General features: G+C 39.5%; 1 protein-coding gene across 1 annotated transcript in view; it reads left to right on the forward strand.

Moving 5' to 3' along the window:
• The window catches only part of LOC104069182 (zinc finger SWIM domain-containing protein 6), a gene marked incomplete at its 5' end in the record, with an annotated part of 50,496 nt that overhangs the window by 21,857 nt on the left and 8,328 nt on the right, over positions 1 to 20,311 (forward strand). Inside the window, 7 exons of the mRNA XM_009578257.1 lie at positions 3,529 to 3,708; positions 5,476 to 5,652; positions 5,936 to 6,082; positions 9,076 to 9,219; positions 11,398 to 11,658; positions 14,910 to 15,045; positions 20,005 to 20,162. Of these exons, the coding sequence (XP_009576552.1) occupies positions 3,529 to 3,708; positions 5,476 to 5,652; positions 5,936 to 6,082; positions 9,076 to 9,219; positions 11,398 to 11,658; positions 14,910 to 15,045; positions 20,005 to 20,162 (1,203 nt within the window). The remainder of the gene's footprint in view (positions 1 to 3,528; positions 3,709 to 5,475; positions 5,653 to 5,935; positions 6,083 to 9,075; positions 9,220 to 11,397; positions 11,659 to 14,909; positions 15,046 to 20,004; positions 20,163 to 20,311) is intronic.

Below are 20,311 nucleotides of genomic sequence, written 5' to 3' on the forward strand. Positions count from 1 at the left end.
TTCCAGGTCAAGAGGATTAGCGTTGAACCAAAATAGACAATTCCTCACTGCAATATGACAGTTCTAATATTCTTTCCCTTGTGAAATTAATATCAAATTGCAGTCACAGCATGTCTTGTTTTCCAATTTTCTTCTGGGGGGAAAATTTTTGTATATTGAGTTGTGATCATTTTGCCACTGTGATCTGAGGAGTTTTCTATTGGAAAGACGTAGGTCACAGTCAAGGGATCCAAATCAGAATTTTACTTTTGGTTTAGTAGCATGTAGTTTGGGGGGGGAAGATGTGTCAGCCTGCTGAGAACCAATATGAAAAGATAGCTGGTGCCTGTGGAAAGGGAGACAGGAAGAAGAGAGCGCGCTGTGTTAGAGGGAAAACCAGAGTATGTAAACACAAATACATTCTCTGATTTTTTTTTTTTTTTTTTTTTTAATTTAATGAGACATTTGTTCATATTGCAGGTGGCATGGGTGACATCATTAAATCTAGTCAAACAGGTGAACTTGAGAATGCCAGGAATGTATTTTGGGAAACTTCTTTTGAGTATAGACTGTTGCCAATAGCAGTTTCCAGGCTGAAGTCACTGGAAATGGTTTTAGATACCTTCCCCACAAATTACAAGTAGCTGCCCTTCATTTTTCCATAAGCCTTGTCTGTAGTAAGGGGGTGTGATCAGCAGTTTCCCCGTTTGGGAGCCATTAGGCAGAAAATAGAGAATCTCTTGTTTGAGGCCAGTGTAAGCCTTCAGGTTGGTGGTGACATTTAATGGCCATCTTAGGGTGTCTTCCCTGCTGCTTCTGAGCAGCATCAGACTGATACAGAAAGAATATCCTCCAGGCTCCTTCCAGTTGGTATGTGGTAAAAATCTGGGCACAAGTGAATGTTTTCCTCAGACTTCTCAGTGCTAGGAGCAGGACAGGAACCGGTGAATTGAAAGAGCCAGAATGGAGCAGATGTCAGGGGAGAGGGAGGGCGCTTAGGGAGCAGGAGGAGGAAGAAATATGAATACAGGCAAACACACATACGCTGGGGGGTGGGGAAGAAAAAAAATCACACACAAAAAATCCCAACCAAAAAACCTAGAAACGCAAATAGGCTGAAGAGTGTGGGGTCATTGGCATTATGCATCCTTCTCCCAGATGGTAGCCTTTGTAGCACTACAGGAGCTGAGCCTGAGGCTCTTTCTGTTCCCTTCGTTTCTCCTGGGGGAGTTTTGTCTCACACTCCTCTTCCTGCAGGGAATCGGGCAGCCGTGAAAGCTGGGCGAGATCTCAGATGTGCATGCAGCTTGCCCTGAAGTCATTGGGAGCAGGGTGCTGTTGGGCTCTGTTGAAATTTTTAGTGGTTTGTGTGTGGTTTATTAAAATACACTTGTCCTTGTGCTTCATTTGCATAAAAATAGCCTGGGTTTCTGAGACAATCCCTGCTAACAATGCAGTTATGCTTGACATAGTTTCCCTCTTTAAACCAAAGAAGTTTTTAAAGGATTTTGGTACTTTGGGGTCTCTCTTCCCACTCCTGCCTCTTAGATGTACCGCACGCATAGTGGAGCTTCTCAAGAAGGCGAGTGAATTCCTTTGCCTCTAGTGGTGTTTCTGAGACGTGGAAAAAGAAAAGGCCACTCATTTTGTAGGGGCATGGTGTAATCAGTAGTGTGTGTTCCACCTTGCTGGATGATTGAAATACTTCCGAACGCGGTTAAGGTATTCCACATTGCTTTTGCTTCAGTCTGAAAACACTGGGAATCTGGTTACAGAGTATTAAACTGGCTTTTTTTTTTTTTAGATGCTGAAAGGTACGGTGTCTCCTTAGTGCTCTCAAGTGATACTTGATTTTGAAAGTAATTAAGCAAGCCCAAGTTAACTATTCTCCAAGGTTTTCCAATATGTCCCATCTTCTGTTTTGTTTTGCAGATTGGAAGAAATACAGTTGTTCTGTCTTGGGCAGTGCTGAATGCATTGATGCTTAATGATAAGAACCAGTTGTAATTTGACTGGAGAGTGAAGCATGTTGACAATTGTGTCTAAAGAAAGTCACATGATTTGATTTTAAAAGACATTTTTAAAAATAGTATTGGCCTTATTCACTCCCATGGCAAGTTTCAGACACTTTAAAAAAAACCAACAACCAAACAGCAAACAAACAAAAAAACCCAGCCAAACAAACACACAAAAAACCCCCTACCCCTCCCACACACACCCACACCCCAACCCCCCTTGCTGTACTGTATTCAACTACTGTGCAGTAATAATCTGCGGTATTGTAGTGTCTCTCTGGTGTTCTGCACTGTACCATATCACGTTTTGTTGCGGTTTTCAGATTTCTTTGATATTACTTCCTCATTCCATGTTGGTCTGAATAGCAAGGGACTTGCAGCCTTAAGGATTAAGCTGTGTTTCCACTGGCTCCATGTGGCATACAGACATGCCGAGTTACTTTAAGAATGAATGTAATGTGATGGCCTGTGCTTTGGGTATCCATTTTGCATTCCTAGTTAGCAAAAGAATACTTGAAAGTGAGAATTTTATTATCCTAGAAGAACCTGCATTTTTATTCTTTTTTTTGTCAACCTGTCATAAAGATTGCACAGTTCAAGAGATTTGGGGAATATGCTTATAGTGTATAAGGCATGTTCTTAATGAGCAAATGAACTGTTGCTAAACAGTACTTTCAGATGTCTTCATGCTTCTGTCAAAGTTCACGCTGATGAAGAGACAGCTGATTAGAGAAAAATCTTTCCATTTGAAAATTGTTGCTAGAGACCCTGATGTATTTATGCCTGCCCTGCTATATAGTCCGAGGGAGCAGGTTCCAAAGTGATGGTATGTGCGAAATGTCAGCGCAAATTAGCTTTCCCTTCGAGCTCTGTAAACAGAAAATTTTGTAAAACAAATTTTCTAGTGTAACCAAATTACTGAAGTAATTGCAGTAAAAATATCTTATTCCTATTAGACTGCACAAAACCAGTGTTTACTGGATCTCTGAGACCCAGATGTGTTTGGGAATGAGTGATACGATCAGCAGTACTTCTGCTGGGTTCTGAGTGTGGAAGTATACGTTTACAAAATATATGTCTTACTAATGCACTTCTTTGGTTCCTGTAATGTGAAGCTGGAAGATACATAGTTCTTGTTTGTTGAAAACAACATTTACTTCTGGTACAAAAAATTAGAAGAAAAACTTGGGTAATCTCCTGCTGTAACTTTATGTGAATTCTTGTTTGCTTTTGATTGATGTTCCTGTTTGATGAGCCATACATTGTGAACTCTGGATTTTCTAATGCAAAAGACCTCGTAATGCCCTTTAATTGAGAAGGTTGGCTTGGTACTGTCTTTCAACTGCTTCAGATGGTCCACGCCAGCTCCAAGATCCTGCGTCAGGAATTCAGTCTGCCTGGTGTTAGGCATAGCTGGGAAGCAAGCAGTGTAGCCTTTGAGGGGAGAAAGTGTTACAGTATAGAAGTTTGCAATTAGTCATTGGCTGCTGCATTTTTAATAGAAAACATAATTTAGCAATTTTTTTAAAATCAGGTGCTCTGTGGATGTGTATAGTCTTAAATCCCCACTGCAAGTTGGAGCAGAAGGCCAGTTGGCTAAAACAGCTGAAAAAATGGAACAGTGTGGATGTTTGTCCCTGGGAAGATGGAAACCATGGAAACGAGCTGCCCAATTTAACCAATGCTTTGCCTCAGGGTGCAAATGCTAACCAAGGTGAGCCTAAACATATGCACTGACTGCAACATATAATATAACCTCTATCTTATATACTTTAGCCTTGCAGAATTCAGCACTCCTAAAACAGCTGAAAAAATGGAACAGTGTGGATGTTTGTCCCTGGGAAGATGGAAACCATGGAAACGAGCTGCCCAATTTAACCAATGCTTTGCCTCAGGGTGCAAATGCTAACCAAGGTGAGCCTAAACATATGCACTGACTGCAACATATAATATAACCTCTATCTTATATACTTTAGCCTTGCAGAATTCAGCACTCTTAACCAGCCAAAATTATTTTCACTAATAGTATCCTTGCAGAAAGGATAAATAGGTGGTTTTTTTGTGCTGGGGCTGCAATGTTTTCAAAGCAAGTATTTGTGTTTAGTTAGGTCTTCTAACTTTTCACTTGGTGCTTCTAAATACGTGTTGCATGAAAACTGGATGTCCTTGAAGTATATCATGTAAAAGCCTGTTGTTTCTTTGCTTGACTATAATCTTGATTCCTTCTGGTGTTTGGGTTTTTATTTTGTTTGCAGTTACAAAGCTTTTGATACCTATTTAAAGAGAGATCTGTTGTAATTGCATTAAACTTGAATGTGTGAGAAACTAAAGCAGCTATCTGTGGGATGTGTTCTGTATGTGCAGTCTGCATTGCCAGGTGTGTGGGGAGTGCAGAGGCAACACTGCCGTCTTGGAGGAGGTGTCTCTTCTTACTCGATATCGTGCTTCCTAATCTAAAATGTGATTATCAAATCTGACAGAAGCCTTGTCCAGTCCCCTTCAAGCAAAGATGGCTACTTTGCTAATAACTGGGGAAGATGCAGAATATTTACCTGGGAAAAAACCCTCATAATCCTCAAAACCCTCAGTATTTTGATACGTATTTCACATAATTATGATAAAGTTAAAATTAAGTGCTTGGGAGGTGGCAGATTTGGACTTAGATGGGTTTTTCCTTGTTTGTTTTTCTTGGAAGATTACCTCTGAAGGAAATAGACTTGGTTCATTTTTAAATCTCACAGCTAGCTGGGGACAGAAGTTCATTCAGCATATAACTCCCTACAGAGGTGTTTTGCTTTCCGTATATTGTGATGTTCAGCCCAACCTGGGCAGGCTAGTGGTAACTCTAACATGGCATCTCAATGTTCATAGACATAGTGCCATGTCGACAGAGCGATTTTGCCATAGGAAGATGTCCAGTAAGGATTATGTCAGTCCCACGGCCTCAGTACCTCACTTTCGTTACAGTATTTGTATATGTTTATGACAAAAAAGATTATACAAGTGCTCAAAGTTAATGTCACTTCTCAAAGAGAACAACTACAAATCTTCCATGCAATGTTTATCTGTCCCTCATCCTGGCAGCTCTGGGTCTGAGGAGGAGAGAAGCTGGGGTGCTTGAGTAGCAGTGTGCCGTATACTTTCCAGTTTGTTTTTAGGGAAGTTCTGTACATGCTGTTGAATGTCCTTCATCTCTAGCTGTTCCCTCTGCAAAGTCCTGTTTAGCATCAGCCATGCTGGTTTGTAGATCTCTCTCTCTGAAAGCAAAGTGAATGGCCCACACTTCGTCTGAGCTATTGGGTAGTGATGGGATGTGAAATGTCATCTGCGGGCTGTTCGGTGCAGAGGGGGGCAAGGGCAAGGCAGGCTGCTGTCGGTTGGGGCTTGGTGAATAGGCAGAAGACAAGAATACTGTGAATGACTGATTCACATATGAATGAGTAAAAGCTGATGCAGCTTTCTGAACTTGTGAAAATGACAGATTCATCGAACAGGCCACATCGGACGGTGTTCACTCGAGCCATTGAGGCGTGCGATCTGCACTGGCAGGACAGCCACTTACAGCACATTATCAGCAGTGACCTATACACCAACTACTGTTACCATGACGACACTGAAAACTCGCTCTTTGACTCTCACGGGTGGCCCCTCTGGCATGGTAAGTGGCTAAACCGGAAAGACGTTTCCATGACTTGCTGCTTTGTTCATTTTCTATGGCATTATTTTGGAGGGGATGGTGGGGAGATGAATGAAAAGCCTGGCAAAAAGAACAGAGGCTCCCTTGAAATGGTGGCTCAGAAGTAGTCCTTTAAGTCTCTCTTGCATAGTTTTAAAAACAAAAACAAAAAAACAAACAAAAAAGCCCTTTTGAGTAACCTAGCAAAACAGGCCATTGCAGACATGGAAGCATTGCTATTCCTCAATTATTTTCTCCGTTTTAGAACATGTTCCTACAGCCTGTGCGAGGGTGGATGCATTACGATCTCATGGATACCCACGAGAAGCACTGAGGCTAGCAATAGCTATTGTTAATACACTAAGAAGGCAGCAGCAGAAACAGCTGGATATGTTCCGGGCTCAGAAGAAAGGTAAATGTGGGGAAGAGAGAAGGGCAAAGGATGTGCTGAGGTGACAGTAACACCAGACTGGAACTTTGCATGAGAAAACCGGTTTTGAAACTAAAGCAAACGATCATAGCGGTAATGTCACGTTCTGGATGCCAGAGGTTTTCTGTAAGCTGGGTTGTGAGCTGTGCAGGGCAAGGGCTCTGTTCTGCCTTCTGCAGCATGTCTGGCATGATGGGGCCTTTATCCCAATCAGGGTTTTTGGTTACACAGTGGAAATATTCACCCTGTGTAATTTACAGGCTTTTAAAGAGAGCTTTGCTTTTGACATGTCAGGTGTTTAATTTTTTTCTCTGATATATCATTTAGCTGAACTATATATTTCTAAGGTGTAAGCCTAAAGTTGACATTGAGGGCAACAATGAGGCAAAGTCTGCACTACAGAAATTCATCAAATTTGGCAGTTTGTTCCAAAAGAGTCTCTTATAGTACTTAAAATTTTAGTGTTTCTGAATAGAGGTGGATTCCTTTTTTTTTTTTTTTGGTTTTTGAAACATTGTTTTTTATAAAATGTTCTGTGGTGTTCCTCTGATGAGCACTACCCCTGTTTTTTTGAAGGAATGTTCTCCTTCATATACAATGTCTATGCCACGTGATCCTTGCTACGCAAAATAATCCTGTACTGAATTTTGTTAGTTTGAAGAGGCCAAGGGAGAAGGGGATGGCTTTGTGTTTAAAGAATGCACGTGGAAAAACTGGAATTACTTTCTCAGCTGCTACAAGAATCCCTTAATTCAAATTTTATTTTAGATCTTCGTTGCTACTCTTAATTATATGTATCCTCATGCATTGTAGGCAAAAATACCAGTGTGAAGTCATGTCATATGTGTAAATTTTTCAAGTGTGTGTGCAGAAATGAGCATTTAGAAGACAAGGTAGACACCTGACTGAAAAAAAATAAGCTGGCAGTTCCTATGTGCCTCCATTTTTTTTTTTCCCCATGGTCCCCAAGAAAGAAGGGTTTTTTTAGCGTTATTGTGGATCCTAGATTTGAACAAAACTTAAAAGCACTTTGTAGTATTACTTAGGAGAATTTGCTAAGTCTTTTTATCATGTAATGTATCTTTCCATAAAAAGTGTTCCCTTAAAAGCTTTGCAGCTTTTCTAGCCTTTCAGGCTGGGGAGGGTAAGAAGGGAGGGCCTGTGTCAGTGTGTGTACGTACCACTGGCAGGTGTGAAGGGTCTGCTGCAAGTGTGCTGGTCGTAGTACTGCTCCTTTTCATTCCCAGTTGCTAATGCAGTATCTAGACGTTCAATACTTCTGTTAAGATCCTTTCCCTGTGAGCAGTTTCTATAGCTGTCAAATAATATTATGCTATTATAAATAAAAAATGGAGTGTATGAAATGCAATCCATCCTACCCTGAAACAAAGAAGTTTGTCATTTCTATGTTGTCACTCACTGCTTTTTAATTTTTTTTCCTCTTATGTGTGGAATTTTTAAAAAACACTCTTTTAATACCAATACTACTTTTAAAATGTGCTGGTCTTCTCTATAAGCAGATGAATTCTGCAGCTACGGCCCAGCTTTAGGTTTTAGTTCAACAAACACCACATGCTTCTACTTAGCTTTTATTCATGTGACTGATCTGATGTCTGTAGAACCACTTGCATGATTAAAAGTTAAATGTCTGTATGACTGGAGGACTGAAACCTTTGTTTGGCATGACATGAGTGAAGCTCGTACTGGGCACAGTAGAATAAATAGAACATAAATGAGTCAATAAGAAGTCACTGTGATTAATCCTTTTTGGTAATATTACTTGCTTCTGCCTGTTGTCTTTAGTACATGCTATTTGTCAGTAAGACAATGATTTACTTGTTTTTCATATTATGTATCAGTGGATTCTTTAAAAAAAACCCACCCTCCTGACAGTGTGGCTGTGTTTCATTTTGTAGCCCCACACATTTAAGTAGGCAAGAAGCAGGATTTAAAAGCTCTGTGATAATACATATGGTTACTCAGAAAGATGGCACTTTGTGAACAAGAGAGAGCGGAGGCAGGCACAAGTTAGTGTATAACAGGCAGAGAAACAGACCATCCATAATGCCTTGTAGACAGTTTTTAAATGGTCACCCATAATGCATCTGATCTCTCACAGTTCAGTCATGTGTAGGAGCAAAAAAAGTTGGGAGTTGGAGTCAAAGGGGAGCTGTTGCCATAAGACTCTTAGTAAAAAAAGGGATTTGGGGAATCTCTAACATCTGTTATCGCAGCCACACTTCCTTCAATTCACTGTGCTAAACAATTTTTTCATGTTCTAACCGAATGATGGGTGAGGGCTACAAAAAGTATCCGTGAAGGTATTTGACTGAAATTGTAGAATGACAAAAAATGCACTTAATCCACTTAAAGGACAATTTTTTCTTCTATACCTCATTTAAACATTTTATTCTTTTTTTTTTTAAAGCAGCGGTCATCCTGAGTTTATTACTTCAATAAATATTTAGATGCAGGATAAGCCTATATTTTATTTATGAAATTAGAACAAGTTTTAGAATATTTTCATTTATTTCAGTGCCATCAGATTAACTTAAAAGGTAAAGATGGTACTGTTGTGTTTTTGAGTGAGGAAACTGTTGTGAATATTTTACAAAAAAAAAAAAAGAAAAAACATTTTTACTGTAATTTTTCAGCAGACATTTTCAGAAGAGTTACTGGTATCGAGTAGGAGATTTCAAAAGACACTGCAGTTGAAATGTTTGACCCATAATACATTTTGCTAGTGCTCAAAATGTTTGGCCTCCATTCTTTTTCTTTTTTTCCTCTTTTAACATATTTAAAGGGCAATTAATTCACCCTGAAAGATACTATTTTCTCCTTCTAAGCAGAAGCTACTGGAAATACTATGAATTCTGTACTGAGAGCATTTTAATCAGTTTTACTTTTATAATTGTTTTGAGGGGCTAACATGCACTTTCTTTCCCTCTCTCCTCCCTCCATTTTTTCTGTCACAGAACTCCACAGAGGAGTAACCTCCATAACGAATCTTGAAGGTTGGGTGGGACACCCTTTGGACCCCATTGGCACCCTCTTCAGTAGCCTGATGGAAGCCTGCAGGGTGGATGATGAGAGCTTCCATGGATTCTCAGACTTCACAGGTAAGGCCAAGCAAAGGGAGCAATCTTCTGTACGTCTTCATTTACTGGAGGCATTTTTCTGTCTTGCCTTTCTGAATCAGCTTCAAAGCCAATGTTTTTATAGTATAAGAACTCACATTTGCATTCTTAAGAAAACACAAGGGAGAGAAAATGTTTAAAGTAAAATATGAAAGCACTTAAAAAACTACATTACTCATTCTTGAAGACAATTCCATATTTCACACTTGAAATAAAACCAGATAAGACTTTATAGCAGCAGGCCTCTTCCACATACATTGCTCTGTCCTCTTTCTGAGAAATTGCAGGAAATCACAGGATCACAGAATTGCTGAGGTTGGAAGGCACCTCTGGAGATCGTCTAGTCCACCTGTTCTGCTCAGAGCAGGGCCACCTAGAGCAGGTTGTCCACGACTGTGTCTGGTTGAGTTTTGGATAACTCCAAGAGTAAACAGTGTACAGCCTCTCTGGGCAACCTCTTGCAGTGTTCAACCACCCTCACAGTAAAAAAATGTTTTCTTACGCTCAGATGGAATTTCCTGTATTTCAGTTTGTGCCCGTTGCCTCTTGTCCTGTCACAGGATACCACTGAGAAGAGTCTGTCACTGTCTTCTTTACATTCTCCCATCAGATATTTATACATTTTGGTAAGATCCTCCTGAGCCGTCTCTTTTCCAGGCTAAATAATCCCATCTGTCTCATTCTCATTATATGAGAGATGCTGCAGTCCTTTAGTCATCTTTGTGGCTCTGCACTGGATCTGCTCCAGTATGTCCATGTGCTGGGCAGCCCACAACTGGATGCGGCACTCCAGGTGTGAGCTCACCAGAGCTGAGCAGAGGGAAAGGATCACTTCCCTCAAACTGCTGGCACCACTCCTCCTAATCCAGCCCAGGATGTTACTGGACTTCTTAGCTACAAGTGTACATAATATTTCAAATTGATGACAAAACACTTAAAATTGATAACATACATGTCTATAAATTATATGAATTGGAAAGTAGTGTTGCAGTATGGATACATGATTTAGGATAGCATGTGTACACCCATTTTAATTTTAGTATTTGCTTCCCAGGAGCTTAACTGATTAATTCCTTTTTCTCAGTCTCTTTCCACCTCTGCAGTAGCTTCTTATCATCACCTGTGTGGACAGAAACTGGTCCATCCCTCTAGCTGCAGCTCTTCTATATGCACATCTGCAATCTTCTTGGGGCTTTGCCTCAAAAATCCTTTTATTCAATTAGATTTTCTTCAATAAATTTCTAATCCCGTATTCACCAATTCTGCAAGAACTTTTAATTAAAAGAAATCAGATTCTTTTCAATTATAAAAAAACCAAAACAACCCCATGAAATAAAATCAGTGTGTGTTGAAAAATAATCTTCCTCCTGTATGTATGCAATCTACCAAATGCATTCGGCCTTCCCATTTGCTGCAGTTGTCCATCTCCTTACAGCTGTCCATTATAACTTTTTGTTCCCAAATTAGACTGTAAAATGCTACAGGTTGGAATAGCATTTTATCATATGTTGTGTTAGTGAAGTGCCAAATGAATTGGTAGTACTCTTTAAAGCTTGGTCTGGCTTGGTCTGTGTGGAATTTATATGTAATCTTTACTAAAAGTAGGACTTCTAGTGTTAATAATATACATTTTTATTATAAACACAACTGTAACAAAAAAGGTTGAAAAGAGTGCTAGCAAACAGAGCATGCTTTTAAAGTTGTAGAGTTCCCAGGCCTATTGTATTTGCACAATCCTCATAGCTTCAACAGAAATCTATGCAGGTGTATAAGCACCTTTTCCTTCCTCTTACACATCAGGGCTTTAAGCAGATACAGAAGTGGGTGGGGGAAAAAAGTGGAAATGGATCTTCCAATTTTGGCCTCATTAACACAAAGCTGGAGAAACTGCCTTTCTCTAAACCATGCAGTTTAAAAATGAAAACTTTTGTTTTTAATTTTGGGGGTTCTTTAAAACCTAATTGTTTTGTGTATTTCTGCCATGTGGAATTGGATGGGATATTTTAGATTGGATCATTGGATTTTGAGATTGTGCTAGTAATGTAAACAATTTTTTAAAATTAATACTAACAGAGGAAGCATTTGTATATGTGGCATTATAGGCAGATTATGGGTTAGAAAGATTTGCTGATGTGTTTTCCTTTGTGTCACCCCTTACAGAGAACATGGGGCAATGCAAAGCTCTGGAGTACCAGCACCTGCCTGCACACAAGTTCTTAGAAGAAGGGGAATCTTATTTAACGCTGGCTGTGGAAGTAGCGTTGATAGGGCTGGGACAGCAGCGAATAATGCCAGATGGCTTGTATGCACAAGAGAAGGTTTGTCGAAATGAGGAGCAGCTCATTTCTAAGCTCCAGGAAATTGAATTGGATGATACTCTGGTGAAGATTTTTCGAAAACAAGCAGTCTTCCTATTAGAAGGTAGCTCAATATAGATGCTAACTGCTTCTTTAAACTGTCTTCACTTACACAAGCACACAGAAGTAGTATTCCTTTGGAAACTGCCTTACATACTTCAGATTGTTTTTTGATGTCGAACTCCAGCAAAATTTTTTGTTTCCAATCTCTTATGAAAATCAAACATACTTCAGATATCATGTGAATATAGAGATAAGGCATCTATTGACCTATAAGCCTTTTGTTTTAATTTTGATTACATTTTGTTCTTTAGACTTGTTGCTTGTCATAGTCTCAGTATCCTGATTTTACAGCCCAGGCTTACAGTTAAATACTACAGACATCAGTTATCATCAACAGTTCTCAGCCAGCAAAATTCTAAGTGTTCTTTGTATCCTGAAAAAAGGACTGGCAGCTTTGAAATGTATGAAGACTTTTACCTCTGTTTCCCAAGTGAAGAGCTCAGAAAATTCACTTAGAATTGCTGGGACATAAATGTAATATTTTATTTGTAGCAATTAGGAAAATGACTTGCCTCTGAAGTTTGTATCATACATGAAAATTGAAATATGTGGTCAAATATTGAGGTATAAGGCCTGGTCTTGTGACTAAATTTCGACCAAGACAAACAATTCGTATTTGGAAATTAGCCTGTGTGTTGCAATAAAATCTGTATAAAAAAGTGCACACATTTGCCTTAGCTTTTAAAAAGGCTTAACATGTAGCACATAAGCCTCATGTTCACAGAGTAGTCTCATGGGTTCTGAGGTTGTCTTTCTGGTTTCTGGTTTGTTTTTTTTTTTAAATGGAAGAAAAAACTTCAGAGGAACCAATTACCCAAAGGCATGGTCCAAGTTTTGGGTGCTTGCTCAAGGGGTGGTAGGGAGTGTGGTGCTGCTCTAGGTAAGTGGTGAAGATTGTTACACAGCAGTCAGGTTTTGCTTTCTTTCTGTAAGACATTTGTCTTTTAAAACTTCCTCTTTATGGAAGAGGTGCGGTATGTTGTTTAGGGTTCTCAGCTTTGAGTCACTTTTTTTGCCCAGATCCTTAAAGACTTTTTTTGCCCAGATCCTTAAAGACTATTTTTGCCCAGATCCTTAAAGACTTTGGTGACATTTGAAACTGCAGCGAAGTTGCACCATGGGGAGAGTTTCCATTATGGTGTGGCTGTACTGCTGCTTTATGGCCTTTGGACAAGAGCAGCTGCTCGCTGGATCCTGCTATTAACCACCATATAGGGATCCTACGGATTATAAAATCAATTTGCAGCATCTATTTACTGCAAGGGTGCTTTATGAGAAACACGCAGGATTTCCTCAAAGTGTTCTCTGAGAATTCTAGTTTACTACTTTGATCACTGAAATTCTTTTAATGTTTTCTTAGAGTAGTAAACCAGTGATCGTAGCAGGAAATCTGCTAACATAACTACCTACAAAACTGCTGTGGTGAGCAGGGTTCAACAATGGTCTTGCATTACTGTGTGCTGAGAAATCTGCAATAGTTTCAGTTTAGTCCAGGTTAGGCAGAAACTGCCAGCTCACATGGAGGAAAAACTGTGCAGTGATTTAAGATGCTAATCATATCAATTGTGTTTTTATAGTTAAAGTCCTGTGGAGATAATAAAGAGAGCTTAGTCCAATATTAAGCTGATTTCTATGCTGTTAATGCCGATTAATGCATGCTGTATGTAGCTACCATTTGAGTGCATGGGAAAGTGAAACGTAAGACTGTTTTGCAAGAACTGTTCTAACTTTTTGCTTGACTGCTAAGTTAATGGCAGAATATATTTTCATATAAATGCTTTGTCATGTATTCTTCATGTCCTAACTGAATTTCTGACTGGACCACCAACGGGCAAACATACATGAAATGACTTCTTTCATTGAAGCAATGCCAGCTACTTTTGCATGGCTTTCAACTTTATTTTAAATGATCTGAGACACTGTCACCTACTAAATCTTCACTGATGTTTCCTTTGTAATCAGCTCCAGTCTTCAGAAGTGCCCAGAATTTTTTCATGCCTAGTGATTTTTATCTTCACATGTTGTGCTAAGGCACCAGTCAGAAAAACATTGCTGAAACAGCTTGGCTGTTTCTCCTCATCTGCTCTCCTCGTCTGCTTCAGTGTAGAGTCGGTCATGTTAGCTTGAACCGCTGCTGGAAGCAGTTTAAATGACACACGTGACTCTGCAGCAAAGAAGTGTGCTCACACAGTCATTCATCCATCCATCCAAATGTGGTGGGTTGCAGTGTAGTAGAAGAAGTAGTGGTAACTTCTATGACTGCTGGCTGCTATCTGTGCAATAATAGTCCAATAATGCTCAATGTAAGATTCTTACTCTGTATCTTGCATCATTTAATGCCTGAACTTCTAGTCGCTGAAGTCAAAAACTGTTTGATGCAGTTTTCCTATTAATAGGAATAACAGTCTTAAGGTTGCAGAAAAAATGTAAAAATGGGATTCATAATGCACTGTGAACATTCAGAACTCAGCAAGGAAATAATTGCAACTGTTGTTGTCATCGTCGATCCTGACGCAGCTGTTATGAAGTTGAAATACTACACTGGCTGCACCGATTGTGAGCAAAATCCATTGCCCCAACAATGGGAATAGTTTTTCCACAACAAATACAATTTTTAAGATCATGTGGCTATAATGGACTAACAAAACCAGCTTTGGTGCAAGATCTGACCTAACCTTCTCTGGAGACCAAGTCCCAGACCAAAGGGTTATTTAAATGCCTAATGTCAGGTGAGACATTAATAGGCATCAGGTGCTGCTGTGGTGATTGGTCATGTAACTTCAATTAAAGATACACATTTTTCCACTGTAACCACTCTTTTTTGTCCTGGAGGATTTGTGATAAAGCAGTCACACACCAACAGGGTGCATAGGGATTCATGTGCACAATGTAACTATATGGAGGCAAAGCTAGGATTATCACTTTCTACTTTTGCATACCGTAGGCTTGCTGAATGAGCCCTGGAGCACTGGAACCATTCTGTCATTTGTATGTGCACTGGTAGTGTGTTTAGTACTATACAATTTGCAGTCTGTCTTGTTGTCTCAAAGAATATATGGTATTTAATATACTTGTAATACATTTTATATATGTATAATGTATTTCACAGAAAATATCAACATAATTTCACCTTTTGTACAGCAAACTGTCTCTGAGTATCAATTCTAACTGAAGGTACAGGGAATGTTTTTAGAGGTCCAGAGTTGGGTTTTAGCAGTATGTAAAGACTGACATTCTCTTTCTTTCCTGCAGCTGGACCATATAGTGGTTTAGGCGAAGTCATCCATCGAGAGAGCGTTCCAATGCACACATTTGCCAAGTATCTCTTCACCTCTCTCCTACCTCATGATGCTGAATTGGCATACAAAACTGCACTGAGAGCCATGCGGTATGTATTCACGAGTCTTCTAGAAAGAGCACAAGTAGCGGTTGGAAAAAGGGCAGAAAGCTTGGTAATCAAGACCTAGACTTTTTTTCTACAAGAAGTATTCTTCCCTTTAAGGAGAAATTTTTTTGGTCATCTGTAAAAGCAATTCATGTAACTACAGCATAATCATTTATAAATGTACAATTAGTGTTTATCTACAACTGTAAAAAACATTCTCTGTTACAAATCCTTCTAGAATCCCCCTCTTGGGGCACATGATTTTATGTTAAACAATGACAGCTTTAGCATGTGCATTCTCTCACCCATGTGTGGGGGGGTGTGTGTGATGGTATTGGCAAGGAAATGAGGAAAGAGGCATTTCACCAGCAGTCTCAGGATCATCTGCTGCTTAGCCTGTTCAGTAGGACAATTTGTTCCACTGGCCTTCTTTATAAATTAACTCTCAATGATAGATTTGAAACCATATGGTGTGGTCTGAGCCAGTACTTTTTTCTTGTGCTTCATAGTGAAGCAGTCTTGCCCACTTCTGGGTGAATGTTGGGATTTAAATGGGGTATGTAGTATGACAACAAAATGTCTGACTTGCATCCCATTTGTTTTCAGTAATGAGGAAGATGATGTTTTCTCAGGAAGTGCTCAGTATGTGCTGGCTTTCTCTCAAGACAGGCCAGATTGGTAGCGGTGGCTAAGAAGAGCCTTCTGAAGGAAGTTGGGAGGGCCCTAGTGATCAGTGATAAAACTGTTGTCCACATGCGATGCAGGGAAGGAACTGGTCCCATCTGGATTGTCTGGTTGCTGTCAAGAACCTTGTAGTTGATGGTTGACAAAGAATAGCCACAACTGAATACTAAGAACAGTCAAGTCCCAGATTTTAAAAAAAAAAAAGTGTTGGGTTTTGGTTTTCCTGGTCGTTATTATCAAGAGTGATTGCACAGTGACTGAAGGACACACTATCCACAATAAGTAGTGTTTAGCTGCATCAGACAGGTTGTGTCCTAGTGGTTTGGAGGTGTGTATTCTGGAGCTAGTTTCTCCAAAAAGCTAAACGGGGGTAAAATAATTCTGTGTTCAAAAGACTAAACGGGAGGGCATGCAGAAGAACGAAACATAGCTACTCTCAGGTCAGGCCAAAAGTCTGCTTAGCCTAGGTTTTTTTGCCACCAAGAGTGTCTAGTAATGGATGTTGAGGAAAGAGTTTAAGAAATATGAAGAGTAACCTTGCATACTTGCTGTTTGATTAGCGTTTTAGGAAGTAGATTGAGAAGACAAAAGTGCATTACTGATGAACTATTGAGAACATTCAAACATATGATCAGAAAACTTCTGGGCCATCTAAGAACACCATTCTTTTATCGCAAGTTACGTGCATCAATAACCCTGGCCATATCAGATAAGCAAGATAGTACAAAATGTGGTGGGTGGGTTTTTTGGTTGGTTAGTTTTTCGGCACGGGGCGGGGGGGCAGGGGGTTGTTGTTGTTTTGGTTGGTTGGTTGTTTTTTTCTTTTTTAGAAAAAAAGGTCAATCTTATAAAGTAGACTTGTGTCCTTGTATTTATTTTCAGTTACTACCTTAAAGTGTTTCTTAGAGATGGTTTGTGTGGAGTTTTCTTCCTTAAACTAAACTACTAAAACCATGCGGAAAGGCTGGAATAGACATCCATCAACAGCTTTGCACAGTGCACTGAAATGCTTCAGTGAACGTGACGGCAGCATGCCATTCCTTTTTAACAAGGATTTGGGCTTTCCCCAGAAGCCAATCATAACTGAAAACTTCTTTTCTGGAAGTTTCCTTTCTCAAATGGAAAAACAAGCAAGACACTGAAAGATCCAAATGATGAAATCTCCAGTTAGTCATGGGTAGCTCTAGCCATCTTTTGGTATGAAGCTGTCATCTCAGCCAAAGAAGTTACTTTTCAAACAGACCAGTATAAGAAAGAGTTGTCTGTTCATTTCCATCTGGTAAAATCACAGGAGACATCAGTGTAATCGGGGCTGTTCTTCATGGCTCTTTTGTCATCACTTTATAAGGCAGATGAGAGTTCAGCCCTAGACAATAATCAGTCTTTCTGTATTCTGATATTTGGTGCTCTTCAGAAATGTGGACTGCTATCTTGAACTGTGGTGATGGCAGATTTAGACACTTTCTATTCCATGTCTGTCTGCATTCCTCAGCACTTCTCAAATTGTCCAGAAGAAAGTTGGCTACTCTTCCCATTTGCACCAAAGTGATAGTTCAGTGTGTAAAGGACTCCCAATACAAACCAAATGAAAAAGTAACTTAATACTGCCTTGGGGGGGAGAGGGGGAAGAAGAACACAAATATGAAGATTGAATGTCTCTCTCATGGTCGTGAGGTTGAATGGATCAGAAGAGGAAAATTTGAGCATCTTTTCTTCCATGGCAGGGAAGAAATGGCTGTAGCAGGGACAAAAATCTCATGTGGAAGTTAGTTAAGGTGCGGCATAGAAATCTGCGTGGTTGCTCATGATTTTAGAAGTGGAGTATATTTCTTTCTTCACTTCAACATTTATTAAAGGAGTTAACTTCCCAAGACCCCAGCTGGTTGCTCTCCAGACATAAGTGTTTAGTGTCAGTCTACACACAAGTCTACACGGATCAATGACCCATGACGGCAGCTCTGGAGTATTTTACTTCTCTGTATTCAAAATCATCTGTTGCTGTTTCATTTTTTGAATCCTATTTCAGTGTGTGGAACACTCGGTATCAGAACACTCAGAAATCAATGGAAGCTGAGACCATAAAGCCTTTCACGCGTACACCTCAGGTCTGCAAGGACAGGGTTGTGCTATCCTTGATGGTCACTTCTGTCTACGGTTCTTTGCTTACAGCGGAAACATATGGAGCGGAGCCTTGGAGAATGTGGGTCTGCAGTGACCTAGTTGACTGCTCACTTGGAATCTGAATTTGAATGTTTGGCTTAGTTTGGCTGATCCCTTGTTAAGCCTGAATTTCACCCAGGCTTTGGGAGCCAAACTTTAATGGTGATGTTTAATCACAAGGTAGCTTTGCTAAAACCTAGTTAAATAATTGATGTTTGAAAGGGGGGGGGAAGTGAAGTATGCTAAATCTGCTTGTGCTTGTTCTGATGTTCCCTAATCTTGCCAAAATTGCATGAAAGCCACCAATTCACAACGGCATTTCTTTTCATAGCAAAAGAACATAGAAACTGGCAATGCAATTCAAAGTGACAAAAGATTTCCCCAAAACAGCCTCTTTCTTTCATGCTCTTTGTCTATTTACTGTTACTCATAACCTCATAATCCCTTTTTGCATTAGGTAGTTGGGATTTTTACTGTTTATTGAAACCATCTAATAATGCATCTTTCCCCCCGTCCTCTCTCTATACTTGGAAAAAATCAGCTAACGAGTTTATATGTGTTTTGTTTTTATGTATATAAAGCTGTATAAAGAGGTGTCTCAGTGGTACTAAGGAAGAGGTTTGACTCTTGATACAAATCAAAAGGGAAGTCTTTTTTTTTCTTCATATTAGCGTGCACATACATGTGTCTGAAAATATTAATATAAGCCGCTGATAGTTATTTACATGGTATGTCATATTTATATGTATCTGCTAGATACCCTCCCATATATTCAAAATTACCTTTCTCAGGGAATTCTTAAAGATACTCTCATATGCTTCAGGAGCCTGCGGAAAACTGATGGAACTTAAAACTGTCTTACTGCAAAAAAAAAAACCACATGCACTCTAGTTACTGAAAGAACTTAAGTATTTATTTAAGTGCAAGAAATTGTAACTTATGTTTAAATGAGCTTATTCCATAAGAAATATTCTATCACAGAAAATCACAAAGCATTAGATTTTCAATATTCAGTAGTTTCATTTTTATTGACAAAAGAGATCCAATTTCCTTTGTCCTCCCAAATGACTTCCTCCTAGAAAATCACTTGCATATAAAAGCTGGTAGAAACAGAACTCGGATGTTAACCCTGATCAAGAAGCTAAGCACCAGAAAGGCTTTTCTTATGGACATTGTCTTATTACTATCATTTGATGTTTCATTAACCATTCGTGTCCTGAAACTCTGCTTAATTGTATTGAATAAAAATATCTATTTTTGCTCACTTCTGCTTCTTGTATTGGCATTTATATAGTATCTAGTGTACTGCTTGTATCTAGTGTATTGTAAGGGTCATCAGTTGAGTCTGTTGTGGACTGTCTCCTGTGTTGTCGTAGTCGACAACAAACACATTAATTTGACTTTTCTAAGTATGAATTCTCCTTGGTGGATAAGACTGTTGTAGATTGGTGCATACTCAAAGAAATTTTTGCTTCAGGATTAGAAAATGGAGTCTGAAAAGTAACTTTAAAGGAAACTTCCTCTGTCACTGCTGTTTGGGACCCTAACATCAGATTACGGTACATCATAAAATGCTAAAGTTTAAGGACTTTAAAAAGTAGTCATAGTTGAACAGTAAAATATCCTTTTTGGACATAAATTCATGTCTGAATTTATTGCAAGGTCAAAAACCGAATGACTTGTTGAATATCCCTCTCCCTTACTTAGAGCATTTGTAAGTGAAGAGAGTATGTGCCAAATATTGGAAAATATTTACATGTTCTCAGTACAGTGGAGACCTACTCCACTCTCCTTCCGGAGGGCTGTGGTTCAAAGACTGAAACAAGACAGGGAGAAAAGCTTCAGCTCTATGCATGATGCAGAAAGTCTTCTGCTGCCTTGGCTAGTGGGTGGCGTAACTGTCCTGTGAATTCCTGCAGATGCCCACTGATGTAGGCAAGTTTGGCAAATGGACTTCTAAGATTCCCCAAGAAGAGAATTGGTTTTCCAATGGTTTTTTTTTTAACCAAAAAGGCACATTTCGTAAACAAGGTCAAGTGTTCTTGCAGCTTTAATTTTGCTAATGAGTAACTTAACGTAGTAATGATTTAATGAAAGAGGATTTCTTCCTTATTTCAGGTTGCTAGTATTGGAATCCACAGCTCCTTCGGGAGACATGTCCCGCCCGCACCACATTGCATCAGTTGTTCCAAACCGGTATCCCCGCTGGTTCACCCTAAGTCACATTGAATCCCAGCAGTGTGAGCTGGCATCAACTATGCTAACAGCAGCCAAAGGTACGTTGCTGTCAGTTATGTACTCAACTAAATGTATGCTTTTAATATTGCATAGAGTAAACAGATATAAAACTTGTGTTTAGGAATCCAAATTGCAGTCTGACAGGAGCTTGAAATGGGAACAACAAACTGAAGTGGCTTAAACCTGT

This window comes from Fulmarus glacialis, unplaced genomic scaffold (assembly GCF_000690835.1).
Source record: "Fulmarus glacialis isolate BGI_N327 unplaced genomic scaffold, ASM69083v1 scaffold10235, whole genome shotgun sequence".
Classification (NCBI taxonomy): Eukaryota; Metazoa; Chordata; class Aves; order Procellariiformes; family Procellariidae; genus Fulmarus; species Fulmarus glacialis.